This window comes from Sinocyclocheilus rhinocerous, unplaced genomic scaffold, assembly GCF_001515625.1.
Source record: "Sinocyclocheilus rhinocerous isolate Xijiao unplaced genomic scaffold, SAMN03320098_v1.1 scaffold352, whole genome shotgun sequence".
NCBI classification, from domain to species: domain Eukaryota; kingdom Metazoa; phylum Chordata; class Actinopteri; order Cypriniformes; family Cyprinidae; genus Sinocyclocheilus; species Sinocyclocheilus rhinocerous.
Genome location: NW_015642448.1, coordinates 2,032,500 through 2,050,928, shown reverse-complemented (window position 1 = coordinate 2,050,928; position 18,429 = coordinate 2,032,500). Strand labels below are relative to the sequence as shown.

The 18,429-nt window shown below is 35.5% G+C and overlaps 1 protein-coding gene across 1 annotated transcript in view; it reads right to left on the bottom strand.

Moving 5' to 3' along the window:
* The window catches only part of znrf3 (zinc and ring finger 3), a 74,445-nt gene extending 59,214 nt beyond the window's left edge, over positions 1–15,231 (bottom strand). The window contains exon 1 of the mRNA XM_016572827.1: positions 14,704–15,231. Within this exon, the coding sequence (XP_016428313.1) occupies positions 14,704–14,925 (222 nt within the window). The 5' untranslated portion in view covers positions 14,926–15,231. The remainder of the gene's footprint in view (positions 1–14,703) is intronic.
* Positions 15,232–18,429: the final 3,198 nt, after the last annotated feature.

Below are 18,429 nucleotides of genomic sequence, written 5' to 3'. Positions count from 1 at the left end.
TTTGTTATAGATCTTATTGTGGATTTTTTTTTTTTTAGACCGCCTCACTGATGTACGTCACAATCAGTGTTATTTCAGTATTATTTGTATACTCATAGTTATCATTCATATTTTGAATTAGGTTTAATTTCATATAATTATAATTAATATTATTATTATTTATATTTTCTGTTTTAATTTGAATATAGTTTCATATTTAGTTTTTTTTTTCCACATTACTATTTAGGTTTATTTTATTTTATTTTTAGGGGGAGGGGGGAATTTTAATGTTTTAATTTATTTCAGATAACTGACACGCAACATTTCTAATTTTTATTTACTTTAAGTTTTCCATCTAATAGTATTATTTCATTTAAGCTTTTTTTCAATCAACAAAAATGTTTTAATATTCTGTTACTCTTTCTTCCATTTAATCAAAACTTTAAATATAGCCAGTTTTAGGAAAATATCATGTACATGTTTCACTATGGAGCTCATGGGTACAATGGTAAAAATATTACTGGTTTGTGGGATTTGAACCAGCACCCAGGTACCAACAGCTTTATCTACTACCTCAAACCAGCCAAATATTCCCCCAAGCATTAAAACATCAAGATTAACAAGCTAACATATGGTAAAAAGCCAGCTTCAATGTCGCTCCAGAGAGTTCCTCCCCAACATCCACAGCAGTTCAGCTTTTCAAGCTAAATCTAAAAGGACACAGAAGTAACCTGATTCTGCATTAAAATCATGAATTAAGTAGAAAGATTCACTTTGGTGGTGTAACTGGGTCAGTACAAACTTCTACCCTCTAATAGTCTAAAATATGGATTCATGTTCAGACTTCTGTAACTCGGAGGTCAACGTCTACCATACCAGAGTTAGACAAGAGACGTACTAGACACTAGTGTTAAATATCCCAATGGCAACATTAAAGCAGCAAAATAACCATGCAAATAATAGAAACATGCTTGTGTGTTCATTCTGAACGAGTCGGGCCTTTACACAATCATACTGGGTGAAAACAACTGGCAAGAAAAGCAGCATAAAGATACATAAAGCACAAGGGAAAATACTGTGCAAATGTTTAACAATTATTTAAAGTGGAGACAGATGGACAGACAAATATATGAATGATATAATGGAATAACTGACATACACACACAAAAAAGAAACACTGACTAACGTTTCAAACATATAGAGTGAACATCTGGAGCAACAAGAAGCATGTCACTAATGCTTAAAGTCAATATGAAACAAAAATTGTGTTCATCTTTTCTTCTCATGACTTAACATATCAGAGGAAAGGCTTCTCAAATGAGGAAAAAAAATAGGATGGGACTTGATTTTGTCCATCGGGAATTGATTGGATCGTTGGATTGTAGTTGTTTGCCAATTGCACATCATCAGAGAAGAAATGCTGTTGCGAGAGGAAGTTAATGTTTTTGATTAAAGCTTATTATAAAAAACTAGGGCTGCACGATAAATCGCATGCGAACAAGCTGCGCAAAAAATCGCACGATTATGAACGTGGTGTTGCGCAGCTTGCCTGTGAACAACGGCTCTGTGTAGTTAATGCTGCTCAATGTGAAAGCACGCACGTGATGGAGATTTACCGCTGATTACAGAAGCGGCTTTACTGACCAGATGCGCATTAAATATCGCATGCGATTTATCGTGCAGCCCTATAATAAACACTGCAATATTCCATAAAAGTTTCATGGTGACTTTGAACAACTTCTGAAAATAAAATAAATATAGGCACGAAATGCACGAAATCAAACCTAATCACTCGAATACCAAATCTAATTCCGCCCTACCAAGAGTAAACCCTCTCCAGGTCAATGCTTTGTTTCTGATCTGACTGAATCATCATCTCATATTATTCCACTGAATATTGATGCCTCATGTGTGGTCTGGATCACCAGGATCTTGAGGTCTATCAAGAGAATAAACGTGTACCTAAGATCCTCCCGAAATCCCACCACCCGTATGGAGCCTAGAACAGTAAATAAATAAAACATAGGGGTTCAAATCCTGCCAAAATAAGCTGTAAAGAGTGTTAAATACATACACTCAGACAAGTGCACCAAAGGAAACGGTGAGAGAGGGATTTTTATAACCTTTAGAAACTGTTGTATCAACAAACAGCAGATCTCTAAAGCATTCAGAGTCCTGTAAGCCCCTTTGGGGTGAAACGCTGGCTCCATTCATAGCAGCTACACACTGAATGATTGTGTTTGAAGGTTTCTGAATAACCCTGTTTGACCCACGCACATGTAGCCATCCTAATTCCACCATAATCCATTTTCATGAAATCAACTTAAAACCTCTATTAAAAAGGGTGCTCTACTATGACTCAGTCATTTAAACTTACTAGCACTTTCAAGACCACAGAAATCAAACATGTAATCAGCTAAAAGTCAAAAATCACCATCCAGCAATTGGAACACTAAAGTGTACAATTGTGCGTTCACGAAAACTAATTCATAGCGTTCGTTTGGCCAAGCAAGTCAAGCTAATTCAAAGTGAGGCCCCACAAGAAATGTCCATTTTCACAGCCAGCATCTGATTCCAAAAATATTTTAATTTCTGTGAACAATATCAAATCATATGAAGTTTCAATGCATAAATATTGAAATTCTGACCAATATAATAACCACAAAATGGATGGTTAACACAAAATATTTCTAAATCTACTTTGTCTTAGTACCTGAAAAAAAATATAAACTACAGTACAACATTTTTAAAATTCTAATTTTATTATGAAAAAAGTGCATTCAATTGACCAAAAGTGACAGTAAGACATTTGTTACAAAAAATATATTTTAAATAAATGCTGTATTTTTGCACTTTCTTTTCAAAGAAGCCTGAAAAAAAGCTTTGTCCATTTTTATTTCACAGTGACATTGATAATAATAAAAAAAAAAATTTGAGCACTAAATATATTAGAATGATTTCTGAAGGATCATGTGACACTGGAGAGTGGAGTACTGATGCTGAAAATTCAGCTTTGCCATCACAGGAATAAATTACAATACAATATATAAAATAGAAAACAGTTATTTTTAATTGTAATAATACTTCACAATATAACAGTTTTTACTGTATTTTTGATCAAATAAATGCAGTTTTGCTAAGCAAAGCATATCTTTTGAATGATAGTGTATGTATATATGCAAGTTTACAATATATATACACACACATACTGTATACACACACACACACACACACTTACATAAATATATATACTTATATATATACACTATATATAATATATGTACTATTATAATAATAATAATAATATATACTATATATAAACAAAAATCGATTTAGTGCATATGTTAGAAACTCCTTTTATTAAGATGACGCAAGTTTGCATTTTACACTTACTACTACTAGTGCAGAGAGACCCATTCTTGTGATGGTCTGTTTGTAGTCACAGGAGCTGCTGTCAATAAATTATCTGCAAAATGATCTGGCCCGTCTGTTGGAGCGCCACCGTTTTCCTTGCGCATACTTCAAAGAGCACGCACGCACGTATATGAACACACACACACACACACAATGCTGTTCCTGTATAAACTTTACAAAGCACAGAGTCAACTCCATTCCACCTGTTGTGTACTTTAGGAACGCCCAATGGATTAACCGAATCTGATAAAAACCCCACACTCAAGTTTCTTCAGTCTGTTTGAAACTTTCATCAAATTCCAGCATGTGATCTGTGCTTTGCGTGTGTATGTGTGCAGACAAAATGAGACACAGCGATAGCAAAAACAACACAGGAAGAAAATCAGGTCCTAATCATATTTTGGGTTTATATCATAAAATGAAAACCTCAAATGTCCTGATGCCCAAAATTAGACTTCAAGCATTTATTCTTTACCCGTCTTGTCCAACGAACACCTCCACCTTTATTTGTGCAGGGGTGGATTTCGCTGCAGGCCTGTGATTACATCACAAGCCATTTGTGGTGCAGCTTTATCAGTCAGGCATTGCTCAGCCAGCTCTTTGAAGAGCCCGCTGGGGGCCTTTGATCTGAGCGTGCTCAGTGGCCTCCCAGCCCGGCCGATCCTATCAGCTCAGGCGGCACATTTGTGCTCAACCCAGAACCAGATTCCAAAGCCACCTCTCTCTCTCAGGTCTGACTGGTTATGTGTAATGAGGTAAAAGGAGAGGGAAGGGCCTCTGCGCAGGCAGTAAATCCAGAGAAAACCTCTGCATGCGTGTGAAAAATACATACCACATAAATAGACAAGGTGTTGAAAGTCATCTCAACTTAACTTGGAACTGCCTGTGGGTAGCACAACTAAAACGTTTTTTTTTTTTTTACTTTCCTGGTTTTAATAACATACAACATTAAAGCTACAGACTTGTCTGTTTTAATATGTATGGGAATATAACTAGTATATTAATGACAACTAGAAAAAAATATACTATATATTATAATATTCCATAATATAATAATATTCCAAATATAAAGATATAAATATTTATATTGTCATAATATTTCAAATAATTATTCAAAATAAAGAAAATATTTTTAACAATTTAAATAGAAAAAGAAATGTATTTCAAACAGTTTTAATAACATACAACATTAAAGCTACAGACTTGTCTGTTTTAATATGTATGGGAATATAACTAGTATATTAATGACAACTAGAAAAAAATATACTATATATTATAATATTCCATAATATAATAATATTCCAAATATAAAGATATAAATATTTATATTGTCATAATATTTCAAATAATTATTCAAAATAAAGAAAATATTTTTAACAATTTAAATAGAAAAAGAAATGTATTTCAAACATTATATTATAAATGTTAAATATTTAGAATATCATAATACTTAGAATGAAAAAAGTTTATATTTTTACTAATTTAAAAAAATACAATATTTTTTTTATTTTAAATATTATACTTTTATACTATTAATTTGTGATTTTTTTATATATTTTAAACTAAGAATAATATTAAAATGTTAAATTTTATAAATAAATTAGTAAAAATAAATATAAATATATAATATAAATATTATATAAAATATTCAAAATTTCATATTAAAAATTAAGTTCATTTTTACTCATTTAAAAAATGGAAATAAAAACAATACATATTGTACAATATTATTACATTATAAATATTCTATTTTAATATATTTAAAAGTAAAATGTATTAATTTAAATAATATAGAAAAACAAAGAAATGTAACAATATTTATATTAGAAATATGACAAAGAATATATTGTTTATAAGATATATAAAAAATATTTAAAACTTTAATTTTAAATATTTATAAACAAAACAGGCTAGTCTACCACTATGTGAACCTGAGAAAAGTATATCCAAAGTAAGCAAAGTGGCAAATTTAGGTCTCTCACCTAAAAAAACATTCCTTAGGGGGAATTCTGGACAAGTAGAGATAAATCTCCTTTATACAGTACAGACCAGTTGAGAACATTAAACAAAGAGACAACTCTGCTGCTTGGACCAGACAGCCTAATCTTTCAAAGCTGGGAGCCGCTATACCGAAGGGACGGTGAATATCTCATTAAAAGGGAGCCAAGAGACAGTTGTGAGGCACTGTAGTCTATTTTGGAAGCCACAGAGAATCAACGCCTTGGATGAGAGGTGTGTGTTCATTCATCTATGACAAAATGAACACCTGGTGACCATGGAAAACAACAGGGGAGCAATTATACAGAAGCCATGTGGAGTGAACAAAGGAGAAAACGAAAACGATGATCCATCACAGAGAGAGGAGGACTTTCTTAATATAACAGAGACACAAACAAGTGCCTTCATAAGGTAACTGGGTTACAACACAAAATTTAACTACCAGTTGGGTTTTTCTTTAGATTCTCAACATACAAATATGTTAGTGAATTATTTACAAAACTAAGAAATTAGCATATGATAAGGAAATAAGGATATGATGATGAATGTTAATTTTAAGAACCGTACTGAAAGTGGCAAAAACAAATAAGCGTTTGGTGTAATATTCCTGTGGAAATCTTTCATCTTGTGTAATTCTCTGCTGGGGTGTATTGCAGTATACTTTGAACCCAGTGTTCTTGAACTCAAGAAGAAGGTAGCATAAATGATAAGCAGAGATGTGGTCTTAAAACTCGAGGATTTCATGACTTGGTAAGTATTCGTGAAGCTTGGTTTTTGTTGTAGTTACTTGTTTGTTTGAACAGGATGATAACGCAACATAATAATAGTCTTAAGACTATTGCTTCAACCTGAATCTACCAGCGAGATCAATCAAATAGCAATTAGCAACACATATGGTAATAAGGATGACAACTTTTCTAAATGTGCTACACATCAATAAAAGATAAAACTGTAAGATATAGAGAGTATATAGATATCTACACTCTAAAAAATGCTGGGTTAAATACAACCCAGTGCTGGGTAAAATATGGTCAAAACAACCCAATTGCTGGGTTTGTCCATATTTTACCCAGCACTGGGTTGTAAAACCACGTTCATATTCGCGCGATTTTTTGCGCAGCTCATCAGTGAACAACGGCTCTGTGTAGTTAATGCTGCTCAATGTGAAAGCATGCAGGTGATGGAGATTTACCGCTGATTACAGAACCGGCTTTACTGATAAGATGCGCGTTAAATATCGCATGCGATTAATCGTGCAGCCCTAATAGATATAAATATTTATATACTGTTATATACTGTTGTGCATGAGGCCAATGACATTCCTGCTATCGCCCAATGACTGCCAACTGACTGCAAAACTGGAAACCAGAAAACACAAAAGAAAAGATTTTGGTATCAAATTGTAAATACTGATTAAAAGTATAGGGTCGGTAAATTTTGTTTTTGAATCCAGTTTTAAGTTGCAGGGTTTAAGTCATATTGTGGATTAATGAAGTATGAAATTAAATCTGACCCTCAAAGACATGTTTCGAGATTCTAAGTCTAAAGGTCTCTGCACACAGAGTCCGAAATTTTCGGATGCGTTTTTTCGTATTCGTTATCCTAAAAATTTGTCACGCACAGAAACCTTGCACAATGAGTCAGACGCATATTAATTAATCCGTTGCGAAAAAATTCACAAAACAGCACTAAATGGAGTCTTCAAGCAGTGAGGATGATTTTGTCTTCTCGCTTCTTAAAAAGAGAAAAAGAGAGGAAATATTGGGTCCATCCAATCCTGAGATATAGAGAGAAAGGAGAGTTCCCCCTCCTTATTAAGTAGCAGAGGGATGGATTATCACGGGCCATTCAAAGTTTACTTCAGGATGTCAGTGGCTCCGTTTGATGCTTTGCTAGCGATACTAGAGCCACATATTATTTTGTTGTCCTCTCGCTTCTTAAAAAGAGAAAAAGAGAGGAAATATTGGGTCCATCCAATCCTGAGATATAGAGAGAAAGGAGAGTTCCCCCTCCTTATTAAGTAGCAGAGGGATTATCACGGGCGATTCAAAGTTTACTTCAGGATGTCAGTGGCTCCGTTTGATGCTTTGCTAGCGATACTAGAGCCACATATTAAAAAGAAGACCACCAATTTCTGTGAACTGAGTGTGCAAGGATCCTTACGGTGCTTTGTGCTACGAGACGAAGTGGATGAACTTGACAATCGCCATTCTGGATTTTGGCGTTCGCTTGTACGGTGGCTCTGAACTGTCAAAACACCTCTCAAAATGCTTGCTACGGATGTGAAAAACAGAAAAAAATCGAACCCGATCCGAATTTTTTTATGACGGACGAAAATTTCTGAGGCAGTGTGTAAACGTAATTGACATAACATGAGGTCGTATTTATTTTTTAACGTGCGAAAATTTCGGACTCAGTGTGCAATGGCCTTAAGACTTGACAATAACTTGAACCCTTTTCTGAGACCCCTCGTTTACATAATGGGAGAGCGAGTCCCTAGAGAGCTAAGAGGAAAAGGAAACATATGAGCAAGTACTGAGGAAAGCCTTCAAGTCTACACTAACTGGTTAAGCAGAAGGGCAAAAACAGAAAAAGACAAAAGAAGAAAAGAATGCGAGTACCATACAGAGTCAGAACATGACAGAGTGTCTAACGGCGTGACAGACGGCGAGAAGTACAAGGACACGACAGACAGAGAGACACTGAATGAGGGAAAGACCGAAAACCAGAGATTGAAAGAAACAATGGGTCTGCTTTTTGGACTTCAGCCATTCGTCAGCACATTCCTAAATGACAACAAAGCATGCCTGAGCCTCTGTGTGTGCCCAGAGCATTGTCATATCATAACCCTCTGCCCCCACCGCTGCTTTTGGAGAAGGAGAGTCTAAATTAAGTGAATATAAGCACATCAGCCATACGATTGTGTCAATAATAGCTTATTTATTGGACTCCGAGTGTGTCCTCCAAAAAGCCCCACATTTCAACTCTCGGAACTGAGTTTCTGAAGGCGTAACCATAGCAACTGGAATGATGAGCTGTGATAAGCTAATCAATCTGCGTTGTCAGTCACCATCAGGACGGCACTTGCCTCTCAAGTGAACATCCAGTCTTTGTGAATGAGCTTTGATGGGCAAATCAATAGAGGGTTCAAGGAGAGAGCAGAGCGATCGCTTGTGCCTTTGCAGGAATCAAGAATAGTAAAGTCTCTTCACAGAAAACACAATAAAAAAATCCATACATAGACCTTTCTTTTGTGCGCCGAGAAAACTAGAGCAAGTGGTCTGAATTTTCTATTCTTCCTAAACTATTTGCCCCTTAATAAAACAAACAAAATATCCTTTTTTTTCCTTCAGAGTGAGGCAGACAGTGGTAAAAGAAGAAAGAAGTAGACAAAAACGGATTAATCTTTTCTACTCCGACAGAGGGAGAAAAAAAAACAGCCTCAAATTACTTTGGCAAGGCTATGAAAGGCCGACGGGTTAGTGGTTTGAGTAGATAGGTCTTAAAATACAGCTTGCCACCACAAAACCAATAAATGGAAAAGTAGTCGTGCAGCACTTTTAACCTTTTAAACCCTCGGTTGTTGAATATTGCTACTGTTGCTGTGGACAGGGAGGGGCCAGTGTTTTTGGGTACCCACTGTCTCGTGGAGGGCCGTTCTGGACTCCCATGGTTTCAGTCTGTGGGAAAAGCATGCAGACTCTTTAGGCCAAACCAAGCTCTCATTATGGTCCTAATTTAAGCGCACAACTACAGTGAGCTTTGAGGAAAGACACTGTATCAATCACGCAACAAATCGTGGGCTGACTTTAACACATTTTGTAAGATAAAATGAAAAAATGAAAAAAATAATAATAATAGTCCTAAATTGCAGTTTAAATTCAAATTCTCAACATAGCAAACAAGTAAAGTCTCATCATGGTCTATTAAAGGAATAGTGGTAGTAGTTGTTATTCATTGACAATCTTACCATTTAGCAGGTTTTTACCATTTTTACCATTTAAAGGGATAGTTCACTGAAAAATAAACATTTTAATATTGTTTGCTCACCCTGATGTCACTCCAAACCTGTATGACTTTCTTTCTTCTTCATAAAACACAGTGATATTTAAAAAAAACTTTGCGGTCCAAATCAACATTCGACGACAGTGATTTTCAAAATTTCTGAGTTTTTGTTCCACAGCAGAAAGTCATACAGGTTTGGAACAACATGAATAAACAATGACTGAACTGTCTTTTTTGGTTGAACTATCCCATTAATATCTGTGATCATTGAGTTGAACTCGAGACTCATACCAGTCTGATTCATGAACAAGTCATTTAAACCAGTTTTGTGAATCAATTAACTTGAAAAGAATGATTCCTTCATGAATCGAACATCACTGCTCACGCAAACTTATGAATATGCAAAAGAGTAGGCTACTGAAGCGGATGTGAAGATTTCAGTGATCAGCAACAAATTTCAAATGACTTCAGAAATTTTGGATTATAACACAGACAAGTCGTATGGACCAATTTTATGACATTTTTAAAGTTTCAAAGGCTCAGTTTGCATTTAAATGCATCTACATTAGAAAAGAGTGACCAGAATAGTTCTTCAGAAAATCTACTTATGCGTTACACAGATGGAATAAAGTAATATGGATTGGAAACAGCATGACGATGAATAAATAATCACAGAATTGTCAATTACAGGTGAACCATCTCTTTGAGAAAACCAGAAAAACTCACTGGGGCTGTAATAATAATAATAATAATAATAATAATAAATGTTGTGTTACTGCACGAAAAGTGATGAGTGGATCAGAACCAATCACCCATCTCTCTGTTCTCAGGACCTTAAGGGGAGGAAGTTGACTTTGTGGATTGAAGCCATTACTTTCATATGGTCACTTCCATGGTTCAGTATCATGTCCCTTGGAATCCTAAAAATCGAAATCAAATGTGCCAAGCATTTGAAAGCATTGCAGTACAACAATAAAAAGCAAGACACTACAGAAACCGAAGAGCAAAGACTCACATCCCAACCAAAAACAATCCACACAAAAACAAACACTGAGCAAGAAGCGAGTAATTTTCCAATTCCAATGCATTTCTATTTCACTCCCACTGTTACCAGCCGCGATAGACAGGTGAGAACACGGTTAAAGGAGGAAGCACCATCTTACTTTCCCACATCCAGTTCTTAATGAGAACAGTGTCTAAACCCACCAGACTGAAGCGCTAGTTCTGCTGCAGGAGGTGATAAGGAGAGTCATCCATCAAGGTATTTTAGGTCGGTCATGTGTGGATATGACACTACAGTTCTGCCTGAGAGAATGTGGAGATGGCATCATTCTAATGCCACCATGACAACATGTCATCACCTGCACTGCCAGCGTTCACAGACCATTTCATTTCACTTCTGTTTATATAAGGGACTTTCAGCAGTAACGGTCATGAACTACACACAATCATGCTCTTAGTTATGATGGTAGATGAGAGATAAACCTAAACTAGTCTGATGTCAAGCAGAGAACAGTTGGTTAAAACAACAATTACGATATTATCGCAGACGATATATATCGCACACCCCTAGGTGTGAGTGTCATAATCTTCTTGAAAAATGAAAGACAGGTGCAACTTATGACAATCACAACCGCAACCAGTTATATATTATGACTAATTCAGTGCTTTTTTTTTTTTGTTTAGTTTTAGCACCATAAATAAGGCTCAAGTCAAAATAGCACTCAATATTTCTTTTTTTTATATTTTCTTTTCTTTATCTTCTTTGTCATTTTATACTATTACACCTATGATCAAAATGTTGGGGTCGTTAAGATTTTAATGCATTACAGTAAAACTGTAATACTGTGAAATATTATTACAATTAAAAATAACTGCTTATATGTTTTATAATATATTATAAATGTATTCTTATTATGGCAAAGCTGAATTTTCAGCAACCATTACTCCAGTCTACAGTGTCCCATCAGCATGCACAACATTTTATAAAACATGCACTTATTAAAAATGGAACGGAAAAAAAAAAACACCCTGCTGACATCCTTAGAAGATTTTTAAGTTGTAATTTCTGTTTAACAAAGTAAAAATCAAGGTATTAAAAAAAAAAAAATTCAAGTACCCCTGGGTTGGGAGTCACTACACTAGACTACAAAAACTCAAGAGTATAAAGGACAACACTATCAAAACATTCAGCGGACCTTTATTGTTTGAATGTGCAATGTTGCACGCATGATGATCCGGCCTAAACTATGACACAACCTGCTATCACAAGATATTGCATTTTACAAAAACAATATTTCAGCCAATAAAAAAAAATGTAAATTAGGCATCAGTATATTGGACTTACGATAACCACCGCTGCCAAAATTCATCGCAGTCCAAACATGAAGCGTCATTTCAGGTTAAATACTGTAACCTTTCAGTCTTTGAAAAAAGTAAATCCAAAACACTCCAAGCACTTCAACTTCGATGATAAACGTTTTTAAAAACCAACAGCTAGTTAGTCTCTACTGGAGAAAAGGCCACGGAACTGGCAGTAGGAACGGAACACTATATTCAAAACACAATCAGCAAGACCTTTCCAAGAGAGAAACCACAACTACAGTATGTAAGAATTATTTAAAAAGACACTGATTTTCATGCTATGAGAAGACAAAATTGAGGCAATAGAGGTTCTAGCCAAGGGGAACATTGGTTTTGTGTATTAGCCAAGAAAAGTCACTTTGCTTCCTGCCCCATAAAGGTAGAGTATGTAGCAAATTGAGTTAATTTGTTTGCTTTGGCCCTTATGGCACTCCAGGCTCTCCTTTTCACTCAAGGGAAAACTGACAAGGATGTACCAGGGCTAGTTTTCCAAAAGTGCTTGATATTTCGCTACATCCTACAGTACGAAGCCCTCACTTATTAACTTAATTGGATTCTCAACGCCGAACAACAAAGCTTCTTTATAATGAAACCGTCATTACACCAATCCTAGAGGTTCAAATACAAACCATGACCTAAATGGAAACTGCAAACAGCATCTGTGGTTTGCAGGAAAACGTTTACCATGTTTAAAAGCAATTTGGACAAATAGGCACAAGAAAATGTTTGTACAAGAACGCAGAACAAGAATTACACAACTCTTTTGTCAAACCAATTACTTACTCCGTTCAGAAGTCAAACAAACATTGGAGTCAAATCTCACAAATATGGTTCTTATTCAACCAGCTTCACAACAAAACTCACATCTCAACACCATTCAAAGACATTGCTGACATGGAATAATGACATTGCTGAGAAGAAAATTGTGAAAGACACATCGCAAAGCAGTTCAGAAAATGAGAGAGAACAAACAGTGAAGCAAAAGATCTAAAACATCGTGCACACAATGATTACAACGTATCATGAACATGAGCCCAACAGGAACTCTAACTTGGCCTTTGCGACAAAAGCTAAACTACGTCTGAAACTATGGCAAACCTCAAAGCCTTCTCAACGTCAAGCTGAGGTCCGTCATCTCAGCAGGGTTTAAAGATAGAGCCAAATGGCCCGTGCTAAATGAATGTATGGCCAGTCTAAATATCTAAACCACTAAATCTCTCATTTCACCCCACTACAGGGAAAGCAATCTCCTCTGCCATCACTGAAAAATGATGATAACCACTTGCCATTTTGAAGAATGTGATACTCACTAATCCTATACATGGGAACGTTCTAACATTACTAAGTACACAACTGTAAACACATACTAGCAAATGATGTGGGATGGACACAGCAGACCTGGATGTAAAAAAGCCTGTACTTTTAATTTTTCTACACAAAAACCACAGGGAGGAATGTATAAGAAAAACATAGCAATAGTAGAAGCTTTTGAAAAATGGACTACTGGATGCATACGCAGCTAAAGTATATACTTTTGGGTTATGTTTCACTCAAAATACATTTTTGCATTCATCAAAAAGCATTTATGAGCATTTGCATGCATGCATCAGGCATTCGCTTTGATCTGCATCATTGCATCCCTTTTGCATGCACTTTCACAGTGTTCACATTACAGACACGGTCACCATAACTTCCCACAGTGCACTTCAGCCAACAGTGTTAACTCTAAGCAAGTGTTTAAAGGACAGATTATTCCTCTTGGCATGGCATTCAATAACGTCTCGCTCTTTGATGCCTGTTCTGTTTTTACAAGAGGAGGGGAAGAATTACAAACTTTCAACAAATCATGAAAATGGGCGCTCTTTAGAAGCATTGCAAAACCGTGTGTGTGCAATAAGAAGAATAAATCACACATAGGTGTGATGGTTCATAAACAATTTATCAAATTGCACAAGTCCCTGTGGAAATACTATTTAAGCAGAGTGGGAATGCGGACCACATTATGGAGAAGATTTCTCACAGCCTTCAATGAACTTTAAACAAAGGACACTTATATGACAGGTGTCATGGATATATTTAAACCATACCATTAGAATTATTATTAATATTATTATTTAAGAGTAACCTCAGGTCATCTTGAAGGACTTTTCAAGGCATGCACTGATTTCCACAGGATTCTCACACCTCATTAATGTTTACTTGATACGTTTCACACCACTAGAATAATTATATTTACTATGGAAATTAATCAAAGTTATAGGAGAGTGCTGGATCATTCTGACCTCTCCAGTCATGTGATTACTGGATACATTTTTTATTTATATAGATACATTTTAAAAAGGCACACAAGCATATTTTTTAGACATGATCATAAGCAGAAAATAAAAACATTCAATGTTAAATTTAGCATGACTTTTTAAAAATGTTATGAATTCCCATGACTTTGCCAGGCCTGGAAATCCTGCATTTGTAATTCTTTGACCTTTCCAGATTTTCATTGATTGTGAGAATCCCGTTACTACGAGGCAACACTGACACTTGGCATTGTAACGCTGCAAAAGATCTAGGAAATGCAGTTGTTATTAAAATTGATAACCTTTGACATGTGTCATCTGCGCAACAAAGTTTACGCCGTGTTTGTTTCTGCACGTTCCTAGTCTGTTTCTGCAGCAACAACACCATTCAAGCAAGTTATGCATCAAAGTAACTTTTCTGCAAGTACGTTTGCATGTTTTGCAAGACAAGAGGCCATTTTGCGACCGCAAAGTTCGCTAGGCTTGTACCATCATCCTCACGTAGTGAAGTGCAAACCCACACCCCCTGAAAAGAAAGAGTAAAACAAAGTTGCGGAGAGCCAATGCACCGCACAGAAATGAAGTTGTTAGACACGCGGTTAGAGCGTAAAATCCCCATGCAAGTGCACCGATTGAGACGGAAACGTACTTGCACGATATCGCCCTCTGCGCTGATAGTGGCTCCGGCTCTGGAGAAGCGCCCTTGCAGACCTGTCGTGTAAGTGGTATAATCACCATTTGGGCTCGACTCAAAAAGCACAACTTCCACAAAGGCAGTATCCTTGGCTAGGACGCTTCCCAAGACCCAAAACAACACCAAGACCACCGAATCAGCACAACGACCGAACCCACTCCTCGGTAAAATCATCATCTTGCCGGTTGGATCAGCGCCGATCGGAACATAATTTCCAAGGGTCTTCCGAAAAGTGTTGATTCAGAATCAAATTTGAGAGGCGAGAGCGTCCTTCCACAAATACAAACAACAACAAAAAAGGACAAAACAAACCGCGATGGATGGTACGATGTGAGAATAGCGATAATTAAAAATAAAAGTTTGTCCTTGAAAAGAATGTCGTGGCTTATTTCACCATTGCTGCCCGGACTAACGCGCGCTCGCTTATGCCTCGCTGGCTGCTGCTCGCAGCTCTCTGTACAAAGCGGATCTCCTTTGATCTGGGAACACGTGATTCCTTAATTTTTTTTTCCACAAAGGGTTCACCCCACCCACCGATCTTCCTGACCCTCTCCATTCTGGTGGTTGGGATTTTGATTCAACAAAGTGACTCGGTTCTTTTGAATCAGTTAGTTTAAACGATTCACTCAGTGACTCTTTCTGTAGGTTATCGCTCTGCCGAAGGACGAGTCATTTGAAGAGAAAGGAAAAAATGAAATTGCATCATATGACCCCTTTAAAAGTCAAGTTATCTTTTTATTATTATTATTATTATGCTTTATTTTAATTTGTGTTTTACAAATCTAGAGGGGACTCCAGAAATAGTGGGGAAAATAAGCCTTTTCCCACAATTTACAGCTAAGCAGAAATGAATTTTTCTCCACTTGTCAGCTGCTGGGCATAACTTGTTGTCAATGTCAAGCTATTGAAAAACAAATAAATTAGGAGTTTCAGTAACGTCCTTACGCTATTGTGAGCGGTGTATGGTCATTTTTTACATATTTGTAATTCTTCTTATAAACGTGGAACTTCAGCCAACTATAGGCCTAATATGAGTTGCATCGAAATGAAATGGAAGGATTCGTTCATTTAAAAGACTCGTTCGAAGCAACCGATTCGTGAACGTCCGTTCCACTCCCCTGCTCGGTGACCGTGATTTCACCAAGTACAACATGTTCCTGGATCAACATCCTTGTTGATCCTGGAACAACATTCCAATTAACCAATCAGAATTGAGGGATGACCTTTCAGAAAATATCTGTTTTAGGCTTACGATCAGGGTTAGGTGCTTCTACACCCTTGTAAATGAGCTATCATTTCACACTGATTTTAGGAATAAATTATGGGTAGGTTTAGGTTTAGGGGTAGGGATTGGGTTTAGTCTATATTTTTGGACAGTAATGTTGATCCAGGATCAACAAAAGATGTTGATCCATGAACATGTCTTACTTGGCAAAATCACGGCGACCTCCCCTGCTCCTCTCCGCACTGAATCGTTAAGGAGGAGCGACACTTTTTGGATGATTCATACGCTGAAATGTGCATGTGTAGTAATAATTTTGAAGTTAATAGCAGAGATTGTCATTTCGTTTATATTATAGTCACAGAAAGGTTTTATTACCTTTGCTGGAAGATTGGTGAAAAAAAATCCTTTAGGTGTAGCCTAATTAGCCGACTGTGAGGCAACTTGTTGAACTTTTTGTGAACTAGCTTAATTAACCTTTTGTTAATCTAATTTTTATCTTCTTAAAATTATTTAGCTTTCACTAAAGTGAATTTTACTCGTTTTTATAGGATTTTTGATGCACTTTACACACTTTAAATTTTTTCTGTCAAGTATTCACACCTGTTTTTCTGAGAGAGTGTATTTCAGTAGGCTATATTTTATTATATGTAGACCTAATATTTGCTTTAAATCACGTTTGAAGTCTTCATGATACAACAGAAAGGTTAATCTGTCAAATGGGTTTTGATTAGGTCATATGAACATAAAATATGAAATTACTATTATTTACACTTTAAAGGGGTCAAATGATGCGATTTCAATTTTTCCTTTCTCTTTGGAGTGTTACAAGCTCTTGGTGCATAAAGAAGATCTGTAAAGTTGCAAAGACTAAAGTCTCACACCTCGCTTTTCAGACCGATGAGCTTTGTAAAAATCGACGTTTCAGAAAGGTATGAATAATGTACAGTATGTACAGTATGTGGAAAATAATGTGTTTTTTGAACCTTAAACCACATAAACACATTTCATTACACCAAATACACCAAATACTGTTCTTTTTAGCAACATCCTATGACCCCTTTAAGAACTGGGATCTCTGGGAAACATATGAGACAACAATGTCAGTCTCAACAATAAATGATGTTTAAGGTCTCTTTTTTTCTGTGCAGGACTTTTTGATTAGCAAAATTACCCCTTAAATTAAAACAAGTTAAAGGCTTTCATCTGCCTTTGATTCACATGAGGAACAAGACAAACTCAAAGATTCAGTTATATGGTGCCTCAACACTTCAAAAATAAAAGAACCTTTGAAGTATTCAAAGATTTGACCTTGGACTGACAGCAAAAGTGCACTCATTTGTAATCACTTTAGACTGGATCCATTTCATCTGAGGAAGCTCAAGTTTACATTAAAAATTTGTTTATTTTCCAGAGCATGCCTTGGTTAAGTGCACGTTTGTTGGCAAGATAACCATTTAACAAGGAAAAAAGTTAATAAATTAAATGCTGGAATTTGTTTTTGCAAATAATGTAGATGTACTCATGGATAAGCCTCTTTGTTGTTAAATAACCTGGGTAAACTTGAGGTGTCATATCTTTTACACGGCCTGTGGTAAGTAGTAAAAAGTTGCATTTTATGCCTGGACAGGCATAAAAATAAAGACCCAAAGACATTATATTAGTGTGCAGCGGGGTTATTGGTTCACTAAAACTAAAACCATAAAACATTTTTTGTTACTTGAAATCAAAATAAACGGTAACTGTTTATAACATTAGTTAACATGAACTAACAATGAAAAACACTTCTAAAGCATTTATTAATCTTAGTTAATGTTAATTTAAACATTTACTATATGCATTGTAAAAGTCAAAAGTTGTGTCTTTTAATATTATTTAATGGACCTGAGCTAACACAAACAAACAAAAACAAAAAAAACAGTTGTCTTTTTAGTAACTTATCAAAGATTAATAAATACAGTAACAAATGTCTTGCTCATTGTTAATGTTAATTCATTAACTAATGTTAACTAATGGGACCATATGTGTAAAGTCTTGCCAAATAAACTGAAATAAAACAAAACAAAATATTAAAAAAACGTAAAACTTATTTTATTTCAGCTTGTTGCCAAAGCAACATTTCTCATTTTCATTTAGTTCATCTTGATGTATAAAACTGAAATCAAAATTTATGAAAACTACACAGACATATAAAAAACGAATGACAAAAATGCACAACAAAATTACTAAAACTTTAACTAAAATTAAAGTGGAAACAAAACATAAAAATAGTAAATGCTATAGTATCTCAATGATACTAAAAGAACCCTGGTGTGAATACGTTAATATTTTTATTTGTCTTACACTGAAAAAATGGTGTTTAACAATTTTGCTTTTTTTTTTTGTCAGTTCGCTTACAAGACTGATAAATGATGTATATGTATTCTACATCTGATCTTTTGATTTTTGTGTTGTACGGT